Here is an 11,727-nt window from a genome sequence, read left to right on the forward strand (position 1 = left end):
CCTCTTTTGTTAGATTTATTCCCAAATATTTGATTTTTTTTGTTTCAATAATAAAAGGGATGTTTTTTTTTATTTCTTCTTCTTCAGATTTATTGTTTGTATATAGGAAGGCTACTGACTTTTGCGTGTTGATTTTGTATCCTGCCCCTTTACTGAATTCACCCTTTACCCTTGTTGGATCTTTGTGGCCTCATGGTGGGAGGGGAAGGAGCAGTCTCCCATTATTTTGGAGCCAGTGTGAATAATGTAGAGATTCACCCTGCCAGGTGAACAATTTGCTTCCCTGTATTCTGAGAAGCAGACCTATTAATAAGCCCATTAGGACAATACCCTCCACTTTCATCCATATTGTTGCAAATGGTAGGATGGATCTCTTTCTTTTTTTAATATTTAATACTTTTTCACATATAAAAATATAATAAATATAATATAAATATAATACATATAATATAAATATAATAAATATATAATATATAATAAATACAAACATAAATATACCATGAAAGTGGAGGGAGTTGTCCACTTTTGTCAATCTGACTGCTTTACCCTTTTTAAAAGAGACATTTTCCAAAATATAGGTAACTTTTGTCAATCTGACTGCTTTACTTTATTTTTTTTTAAAGATTTATTTATTTTTATACAAGAACGGGGTACAGGCCAGATACGCCTGAGGGTGAGAAGATTCACCAGAGACAGAGTGTGGAGCAGAATAGGCAGACTGAAGAAAATACACTGCTAATGGAGCAGCGAGAGAGACAGGAGAGGTCTGCTGCGCCATGTGGGACCCTTGCCAGCCAGCCAGGATCGAACCCGTGCAGCTGAGGCTGCGGACAGCTTCAAAGTGCAGTACTCAACCACCTCTGCCACCAGGGAGACCCTGCTTTACCCTTTTTAAAAGGAGACATTTTCCAAAGAGTATATGCAAATGGAAAATGGTATGTGAAAATATGTTCAACATCATTAATCATCAGGGAAATGCAAATCAACACTACAATGAGGTAGGACCTCATTCCTTTTAGGAGTGCTACTATTAGAATAAAGAGATGAGTGTTGGAGAGGATGTGGAGAAAATTAAATCCCTGCTCACTGTTGGTGGGAATATAAAGTGGTACAATCAGTAAACAGTATGGAGTTTCCTCAGAAAACTAAAAATAGAACTGACATATGATCCCAACCGCTCTTCTGGTAAATACCCAGCAAAAATATTCAAAGATATTCCACATTCATTGTAGCATTATGCCCAATAACCAAGATATGGAAACAACCTAAGTGTCCTTCTATTAAGGAACAGATAAAGAAATCATGGTATACATGGAATATTACTCAGCATTCAAAAAAGATAAACACATGCAATTTGCAGCAACATGGATGGAGCTGGAAGGGATCATGCTCAGCAAAATAAGCCAGAAAGAAAAGAAAAATACCAGATGGTCTCACTCATAGCAGGAATCTAGAAAACTTAAATAAAGGACCAGGAAAATGAATAACTATAAGAAAGAAAATATCAAAATCAACAAACAACTATGAACCAGAGACACTCTATGGGGGGTGGGGGAGCGGGGAAAGGAGGGAATGGGGTCAAAATAAGGGGGTTGCAATTGTATGGGGAACATAAAAATAAAATTTATAAAAAGAAATAAAAAATAAATCATGGCATACATCTATACATGTGAAAAAGTATTAAATATTAAAAAAAGAAAGTGATCCATCCTACCATTTGCAACAATAGGGATGAAAGTGGAGGGTATTGTCCTAAGTGAAATAAGTCAGATAACAGAAAGAAAAAAGACAGCATGATTTCACTCACATGTGGAATCTAAGAGTAATATAAACAGAAGCAAAGTGTAGAACAGTATAAGCAGGAGTCGGGGGGAGGAGGGGAGAAGAGAGGCTGGTTAAAGGTACAAAGTTTCAGTGATGCAGTATGAGTAAGTCCAGAGCTCTAGTACTATTGCTCTAAGCACAGGGCAAGATGACTATAGCTAATACTGCACTGAACACATTTGGTCTCAGGTGCTCTAACCACAAGAAAAAACATAGTAGTTATGTGGGGTAATATGTCAATTACTTGACTGTAGTAATCATTTTATTATGTACATCAAATCATGTTATATACCTAAATATATATATATATATTTTTTAAAAATCAAGGCAAAATAAAACCCCCAACTTGTATATACAATATGTCTATGCAAGTGCAAGCAGGCAAACCTACTGGGATGACAAAATGACAAAGATATTAACCTTCAAGGCAAATTTATTCCTGTGTTTCATAATTATCAGAAAATGATCATTTCACATTTTCAATTGATAAGCTTCTACTTTAGTGACAAAATATGTGCTTTCAGCAACTCAACTCTAGAGTTTACTACAAGAAACAAATATTCTTTTATAAAGAAATATAATAATCCCCAGGTAACACTGGCATCTACATTAGCACATGAAATCCACCTGGGCTTTATATGCAATATATATACCTGTCCGTTTTCAGGTCTTTGGATCACAAAGACCACAAAGATCCAATGAAAGATTTTCTTTTAAAATACAATTAGATTAGAAGAGATGTTGTGGAAAAAAAACACCACACTTGCATATAGTGCCATGAAGCCCAGTTACCATGTCAAATCTACAGATTGCCCCAAGAGCAAAAATTCCATTTTGAAAATTTTATTTTGCTCAAACAAAAAGTGAAATAATTGTACATAATGTTATAGAAGCTCAAACAGTTTGGCAGCAAGGATTGGAAAAAAACACGTTTCACTGCTTTATCAGATTCATTTACCACAAATGTGAAAGAGCCTTTCAGCTATTTTTCTTATTTTGGTAAGATATTTCCACAGAAGTCCTGGAATTAACGTGATGCCCGGCCAGGTGAACGATTTTGCTTCCCTGTATTCTGAGAAGCAGGCCTATTAATAAGCCCATTAAAATATCCACTAAAAAATATTTGCTGAGTCCAAAAAAGCAAAGTAAAGATTCTGAGGTTCTTTTGGGGGGAAAAATAGTAAGTGCACTGTGATTGTGGAAACTAGATAGAATGTATTTCTAAATTTGTATTAATCTAATAGTATTTGATAGTCTATTAAACAAGAAAAATGGGCCTCCCGGTGGCGCCGTGTGTTGAGCGCAGCGCTGTGAAGCTGTCCACGGCCTCTGCAGTGCAGGTGCGATTCCTGGCTGGCCGGGGAGAAACCCACATGGTGAGAGGCATACCTCTCCTGACTCGTCCCCTGCTCCCCTCAGCAGTGCTTTTGGTTCATCTGTCTGTTCTGTTCCCGCTCTGTCTCTGGTGAATCTTCTCACCCTTCAGTGCCTCTGGCCTGTACCCCAGCTTTTGTATAAATAAATACATCTTTTAAAAATAAAGACTAAAATAAAAAAACATGAAAAATATTTCAATACATACCATAAGGTATATCAAAATAATTTTTAAAATTTTATTCAATCAAAATACAGGTAACTTTTGTCATTAAATACATGATTTCTGAGAAATCTGACTGCTTTTGAGAAAAACTTACAATGACCAAACCTTTAAAGACGTGTTTTTGCAGGTAAAAATGCCTTCTTTTTAAAGATTCTAAAGAGACTATGTCAGGGTTTTCCTTCCAATTCTTACATTGTTACCAGTGTCCTCTATGAAGTAATTCTCAAAGTATAATATAATACAAAAATGGAAAGTCTGCATGAAATAGCAATTCTGTTACCCAAATTTAGACAAAAGAAAAAACTTTAACATTTTATAATGCAAAATAAAATAATTAAGAATAAATATGGCAGGGCCTCCCTGGTGTCACAAGGAGTTAAGACACAACCTATCCTCAGCCACTGCAGCATGAGTTCGATCCCCAGCCAGGGAGCTACCCACATGGTGCAGCAGACCTCTCCTGCTCCTGACTCGCCCATTACTCTCCTCAGCAGTGTATTTCAGTCAATCTGCCTGTTCTGTTCCCCACTCTGTCACTGGTGAATCCTCTCACCCCCCACACCTCTAGCCTATACCCCAGTTCTTGTATGCATAAATAAATTTTTTAAAAAAGAATAAATATGGCTAATAATGTATAAGTTATTTCAATCCATTAAAAATATAAAGATGGGCCTTTCTGATGGTGCAGCAGTTGAGCGATGGGCTGCAATGCTGCCTGCAGCTTCTGCAGCACTGGTTGGATCCCCGGTCGCCGGCAAGGGTCCCACATGGCAAGCAGACCTTTCCTGCCACGCCCGCTGCTCCCCTTAGCAGTGTACTTCGTCAGTCTGCCTGTTTTGCTCCCTGCTCTGGTGAATTCTCTCACCCTCGCGCTTCTGACTGTACCCAGTGTTTGTATAAATAAATAAATAAATCTAAAGAAATATAAAGACAATTGCTCTATTCAGTTCAAATCTTTGGAAAATAGTCTTAATAGTGTCTATCAGTTATTCTAGGATTGAGAAGGGAATAAAGATTTTTTTTAATAAATTTTATTTTTTTAAAGATTTATTTATTCATGCATACAAGAACCAGGGTACAGGTCAGATGCGCGGGAGGGTGAGAGGATTCACTAGAGACAGAGTGGGGAACAAAACAGACAGACTGACTGAAATACACTGCTGAGGGGAGCAGCATGCGAGACAGGAGAGGTCTGTCGCGCCATGTGGGATTCTCGCCTGCCAGCCAGGATCGAATGCTCACTTCAGAGGGGGCGGGCAGCTTCACAGCGCTGCGCTCAACCACCTGCGCCACCAGGGGAGGCCCTAAAGAAAGATTAAATGGGTTACTTTTAGAAAAGAAAGTAAAATTTTTTAAGTAAGTTTTTCACTCCTCCCCACCTCCCGCAATAATCTTGGAAATGAGTTTGTGTTCATAGTTTTTTATTAATTACTTGTGGAAAAAAAAAGGAATTGAAAGTGTTTATCAGAGTGAGAGTGCTCAAATGCATTTTAATGTTGTGCGTGTGTGCAAGAACATTAGAACAGCCATTTGTTTCTCATCCAGAGTACTTACAGCATAAGCATTGGTAATTTGACCTAATAAAGAAAGAGTGAACACAAATTATGTTACATGTGGGAGTCTATCAGTCATACTGTGAAGGGGAACTGTGCTTGCAGCTGGCAACTAGGGAAAAGGCAAGTGAAGACAAAAATATACCAACAATATCAACAAAGAAAAACCTGTTTTTTAATTTAGCTGGCTTGTTTATGACTTTGGGCTTTCTTTACCACGACAAGTAAAACTGTAAATGATGAAGCCATAGCACATGTTAGAAGTACCGATTAGTACAGAGGGTTAATAGGAAAGACAAAAGTTCTTGAAGGAGGGATGGACGGGTGTCATCAGAGCCTGGTTTTGCTTAGTAATCGCAGCTCTTATAGATACTTACTGTAGGGTAAGCTATAAGTATCGGGCTTTTCTGCCCTCCCGCCATTAGGATGGATGACAGAACCCTGCAGTCCTGAATGCATGCCTGATGGCGGGCACCTGGAGTAGGGTGTGGGCATAGGTAGATGGGATTCACCTGGGCTAAGACTGGGCTTCTAAGGATGGCATCACGGGGACACCAGCAGGAGCAGAGAAGCCAAGAGAAGAAGAAGAGAAGCAGAGAGAATGCCAGAGAGCCCAGATAGAGTGAGGATTTACTGGGGGCTGGGAGGACTGCCAGCCTCCCGGCCCCCCAGCACCCCTGCCTGCCATATGCCTGGTAAATCTAAATAAAAAGCCTGCAAAACCCACCGAGGACTCTCTAGGACTTATTTACCCAGTCAGCTGGATCAGAAAACCTGCACTGTGTCCTCCTGTCCTTACAATGTGAGAGAAGGCCAGAGAGCCCAGAGTGAAGACTTGCCTGCTGTGTAGTGTGTAGGGGCCAGGAACGGACACGGTGCAGGTTTTCTGATCCCATGCAGACCGGGTAAAGGAGGAGTCAGAGTCCTCAGTGGCTTTTTGCAGGTCTTTTATTGGGGTTCACCAGGCATATGGCAGGCAGGGGTGCTGGGGGGCCGGGAGGCTGGCAGGCCTCCCGGCCCCCAGCAAATCCTCACTCTATCTGGGCTCTCTGGTGACCTTGGCTTCTCTTCGGCTTCTGCTGCTGCTTTCTCGGCTTCTGGCGTCCCTGTGACGCCGCCCTTAAAAGCACAGTCTTAGCGCAGGTGTACCCACTTCAGGTGCCCGCCATCAGGCATGCATTCAGGATCACAGGGCTCCCTCATCTATCCTGATGGCGGGAAGGCAGAAAAGCCTGATACCTTTTACCTTACCCTACAACGTGGTAAATCCCAATAAAAACCTGCAAAAGCCACTGAGGGTTCCAGGACTCCTCCTTTACCCGGTCTGCTGGATCAGAAAACCTGCCCTATGTCCATTCCTACCCTTTACACTTACCTATGGCTTAAAAAAGAAAGTTATTAAAACTTCCTGCATGAAAAAAAAATTTTAATTGTGAATCTTTAGCTTCTATTGCCTTCCTACTTCCATTATAACAATGACATTGGTTTTTGTTAGTAAGATAAAATTTATTAAGATGTCAAAAACTAGGTTACAGCACAACAGATTCCTTAAAACTAAAGGAAAAATAAAATCAAGTTCTTATTGCCAGTATTAGGATCACTTCCAATGATTTACAATTTGTAAGGATGAGAAAAGTCATTTGATAACTGTTGAAACTCTAAAATGCCTCTTTTTAATCCAAAACGATTAGTCAGAAAGTTGTTCTGAGAAGTTTGAAAAAAAGAGTAACTGCTCTTGAGTTTGGTAAATTCTTCAAATGAGTCCAGGGGGAACCATATCGGATCAGCATCAAGTGCAGATGGTGAAGAAATGAAATGACTATAAGGGTTGTGTGAACTGTGGAGTGGGGCTCCCACTCTGCCACCCACCACCGGGGTCCTAACCCCAGCCCTGTGGTCAACACCCTTGACCCTTCCCAAGCCTCAGTTTCTTCAATTGTTTTTAAGTGACAGAAATGTTAGGAGAACGAGGGTAACAATTTCAATAATGGGGATCCCTGAGGAGTGGAGTCCTCAACATTAAAATTATTTTCATAATAACACTATGACATCATTTGTTCACTCTCATTCTCTCTTGAGGGTCCAGTGGAGTTTTCCAGAAGCTACATCATGGGCTATCACAGCAGACTGAATGCAGAGTGGCGATGGGAATGCAGCTGTCTCCTATTAACCCAGACATTAAAGAGACTGACAAAAATGTGAGTGCCTCTCCTCTCATGAAATTGTTTTGTTTTTGAAAATAAAGTTATTGTTCATGAAATTGTGCTCTTAGTGTTAGCATGTAATGTGTGTCTTTATGCTATTTTTACATGAATCACTATAAAACATTTAATATGTTTTGATTTTATGTTCTAAAACAGCAAGACAGTAAACAGCCATAAATATAACCCACATAAACAAAAGTTCTTTGATGCAACAATAATATTTCAGGTATAATAGATGGCTGAGATCAAAAAAAGTTGAGTTATTGATTTCAATCAATCACCTGGCAAAAATGTATTTTTCCAAGCAACTAAATTCCTAAGTGAGAAAATAGTTTTCTATTAAATCATGTAGCCCAAATTTACTTGCTGAATATGGAGTGATTACAGCTGTATGATTTCTTGATTCTTGAATAAATGTGGAGAGTAGTCATTCTCAACTTTGGCTGCACATTAGAATGTTTTGTGAAGTTGTTTTTTGTTTTTTTTTTTAACTGTCTCTATAGGCATTAATTCCACTACTCAAATAATAGCTTTAAGGATTACCTTATTCATCCCGCCCCACCGGTCGCCGCCATGCCACCAGAGCCCCTCCGGCCTCCGAGCACCTGCTGTGGGCGCGGCGACGCTGTGGAGCGCCTGGATAAAGCGGCGCTGAACGCGCTGCAGCCGCCCGACTTCAGAAATGAAAGTTCATTAGCATCTACTCTGAAGACGCTCCTGTTCTTCATGGCTTTAATGATCACTGTACCTATTGGGTTGTATTTCACAACTAAATCCTACGTATTTGAAGGCGCCTTTGGGATGTCCAATAAGGACAGCTATTTTTATGCTGCTATCGTGGCCGTGGTCGCCATCCACGTGGTGCTGGCCCTCTTTGTTTATGTGGCCTGGAATGAAGGCTCAAGACAGTGGCATGAAGGCAAACAGGATTGATGTGAACATCATCTTTTGATAGCATTAAAGCGATTTTTTGAAATGGTAAAAAAAAAAAAAAAGGATTACCTTATTCCATTTTCCATTTTCTAGTATGGCTGAGTATGTCCACACCTATTCTCCCAGCAGATCCTGAGCAAGACCAGAGCATCTACAGTGTAAAGGATTTTTCCTTCTGGTCCCTCTGAAAGGGAGCAGAATGTGGAAGTGTTGAATGGACGATGACTGAATGGGTGAATACCTAAGTGAAGACACTTCTGCTTCTAGAGCAAACAGATTGCCCCAAGTGGCTCCCAGAGGCTGTGCTCTATGGCCCCCTTCCAGAAAGAGCAGCCGTGTGCAGAAGCCATTCTTTTTTTTAATTTAATTTTTTATTTATATATATTTTACATCATTGTTCATTTTTAAAGAATGTTTGCTCCCCACCCCAGGTGTAGTCCCCATAGATTTCCTTCACCAATTCACCCATGCACCCAAAGGACAAAAAAACATTGATTCAAAAGAATAACTGGCTTATTTCGCTGAGCATGATCCCTTCCAGCGCCATCCATGTTGCTGCAAATTGCATGTGTTTATCTTTTTTGAATGCTGAGTAATATTCCATGGTACATATGTACCACATCTTCTTGATCCAGTCATCTATTTTTGGGCATTTGGGCTGTTTCCAAAGCTTAGCTATTGTAAACAGTGCTGCTATAAACATAGGGGTGCAGGTGTTCTTTGGAATTGATGTTTCTGTGTCCTTTGGGTAAATACCTAGGAGTGGAATTGCTGGATCATATGGAAGCTCTATGTTTAGTAGGTCCAGAAATCTCCACACAGCTCTCCACAGTGGTTGGACCAGTTTGCACTCCCACCAACAGTGCAGGAGAGTTCCTTTTTCTCCACACCCTCGCCAACATTTGTTGTTGCTAGTTTTTTTAATATGTGCCATTCTCACTGGTGTAAGATGGTATCTCATGGTAGTTTTGATTTGCATTTCCCTGATGACAAGTGATGTTGAACATTTTTTCATATGCCTGTTGGCCATTTGCATTTCCTCTTCAGAGAAGTTTCTTTTTAGCTCTTCTGCCCATTTTTTGACTGGATTATTTTCTTTGTTGTTGTTGAGTCTCATCAGCTCTTTGCAGATTTTTGTGATCAGTCCTTTATCATTAGTGACCAGATGGTCTCACTCATAGCAGGAATCTAGAAAACTTAAATAAGGGACCAGGAAAATGAATAACTATAAGAAAGTGAAAATCAAAATCAACAAAAAACTATGAACCAGAGACACTTTTAGGGGGGCGGGGGCGGGAGGGGAGGGATTGGGGTCAGAATGGGGGGGCTGCAATTGTATGGGGAATATAAAAATAAAATTTATTATTTAAAAAAAAAATCTGACCAATATAAATTGTCCTCAAAATTGTCAAGATTATTCAAAAACTAGGGAAATCTGAGGAAGTGTCATAGCACAAAGGAGTCTACAGAGACATGATGATTAAGTGGAATGTGGTCTCCTAGACAGCCACTTAGAACAGAAAAAGAACAGTAGGGAAAATGACTAAGGATATTTGAAGACAGTATAGCCTGTAGTTAATAATAATGTAACAATATTTTTTCATTAATTGTAACCAGTATGCCACACTAACATAAGATATTAAGAGGGAAAAAGCAGGCAGGGAGGGTGAAGGTAAAAGAACTCTTAGACTACCTTCACAATTGTGCTAAAAATCTAAAGTAATTTTAAAATTGAAAGCTTGTTATAAAAAATTACAAATACAAATTACTAGTTCTAAAATATAAGGAACTACAAATTGAAATGAAGAAAAAAAAAACAACTCAAAATAGGAATGAATAAAGGCTATGAACAGGATATTTATGAGAGAGGAAATCCAAATGGCCATAAAACTAAACAAACAAACAGAAAGATGTTGACCTTAACAGTAGACAACGGGAAATAGAAATTAAAACATGACATTGTGTTTCACCAATAGTTTAGTCTGTTTAGAAGAGTAAAACAATCAGTATTCAAAAGGATGCAGCAAAATGGACACTCCTATATCACTGTTGGAAGTGTGAATAGTCACCACCTTTTTTTTTTTTCAAGTTAATGTGTCAGTACCTATTACAGTAAGAAATATGTATTTTTGACTCTAAATTTTACTTTGAGGAATCTGTCCTACAGGAAAAAAAGCATCAGAATAAAAAGATACATGCATAGGGTCTCAATGAAAGACTGTAATGTTCTGAAACAATATTTTTAATAGCAAAAAGTTAAAAACCTTAGTATATATCAATAGAGTAATGGTTATATAAACTATAGCATATATATATATAATGGAATAGTATGCAGCTATTAAAAAGAGAATGATGTATTATGATTAACCTGGAAAGATGCTATGATATAATTTTGTGTTAAGTAGAAGAAAATTTCAGAATAATATGTATAGTATGAAAGTATTTTTAAAGTAAAAAAAAAAAACAAAAAACAAAAGAATAACTGTACTCCTATGTTTACCTATTTAATAATAGGTAAAACCTGGAAACAACCCAAATGCCCAAAAATAGATGACTGCATCAAGAAAAATGTGGTATATATACACAATGGAATAGTATTCAGCAATCAAAAAAGATAAACTAATGCCATTTGCAGCAACATGGATGAAGCCATACTATCAACAGCTCCTGCCAGTTCTCAATCCACCCAAGCAACTCCACTAGTTGATGCAAGTCTTTGGGTGGAGAATGCCAGCTCTCACCTGTTAAAGCACTGGCCCCGTAAGTCCAGAGGCACAGGCCATCCATCAGAAATCTGTCTTGATGAATCATGTGGAATAACGAAATGCAGTCTAATAGGAAGACAGTGCTAGAGGGACACTGTCTTTGCTGTGGCCTTTCTTCAAGGACAGGAGATACCCAGAGCTACCCGCTCAGGTGAGGAATTAGAAACACTGCTAGGAGTCTCAGGCACACAAGACTGCTCAGGAACATGACAATAGAGGTGCCTATGAAGGCCGGACACAGGATCTGAGATGAACCGCACTGCCAGGAAAGCCAGCCCTGGAGTCCACCCTGAGGACACTTAGGGCTGCTGACTTGTCACCGCACTGCACCTCACATACCAGAGCAACCCTCAGTCCCCTAGATGACTCCTCAGTGAGATTAACTCCCATCAAATTGAGTCCTGAGGGTCCCAGCCTTGGACAGCTCCCTGAATTAACGTGCTGCCCAGCAGAGGTCCATTATTACAGGATCCCTTGGACCCAGCCCTGCTTGCCTCATCTTCCTGCTATTGAGCCCCAGGCTAAAAGGAATTCTACAAAATGCCAGACAGCCAATCATCAAGGAGAAATAGACCTTCTTTCTGTTTTCGTGGCTCTAGAACTGGCTGAAACCTGATGGCTGCCCAAACTGGTGACCTAGGACTGCTCAGCATGCTGAAATGCACGCACCTGGTGGAGACTTAAGATGCTGATCAGACATGCCACAAGTGAAGAAGCCTGAAACCTGTCTGCGCAGGCCCTAGCATAGCCCAGTTTACAGCACACTCTGATGCTGCTTTCCACCACCTGCCTGGTAACAAACCCAACAAAACCTGGTCTCATGGAGCTCTCAGCAGAGAGTGGCTCTG

General features: G+C 39.8%; 1 protein-coding gene across 1 annotated transcript; it reads left to right on the top strand.

Moving 5' to 3' along the window:
- The first annotated feature begins 7,562 nt into the window (after positions 1 to 7,562).
- LOC311184502 (vacuolar ATPase assembly integral membrane protein VMA21-like) lies at positions 7,563 to 8,221 on the top strand. The gene has a single exon (XM_084254573.1). It carries the CDS (start codon positions 7,755 to 7,757, stop codon positions 8,112 to 8,114), a length of 360 nt encoding a protein of 119 aa, XP_084110699.1. The 5' UTR covers positions 7,563 to 7,754; the 3' UTR covers positions 8,115 to 8,221.
- Positions 8,222 to 11,727: the final 3,506 nt, after the last annotated feature.

This window comes from Talpa europaea (assembly GCF_964194135.1).
Source record: "Talpa europaea genome assembly, chromosome: 15".
NCBI classification, from domain to species: Eukaryota; Metazoa; Chordata; class Mammalia; order Eulipotyphla; family Talpidae; genus Talpa; species Talpa europaea.

Excerpts from the sequence above, each read along its gene's own strand:
- LOC311184502 (XM_084254573.1), top strand. The coding sequence starts at position 7,755 with ATGCCACCAGAGCCCCTCCGGCCTCCGAGCACCTGCTGTGGGCGCGGC.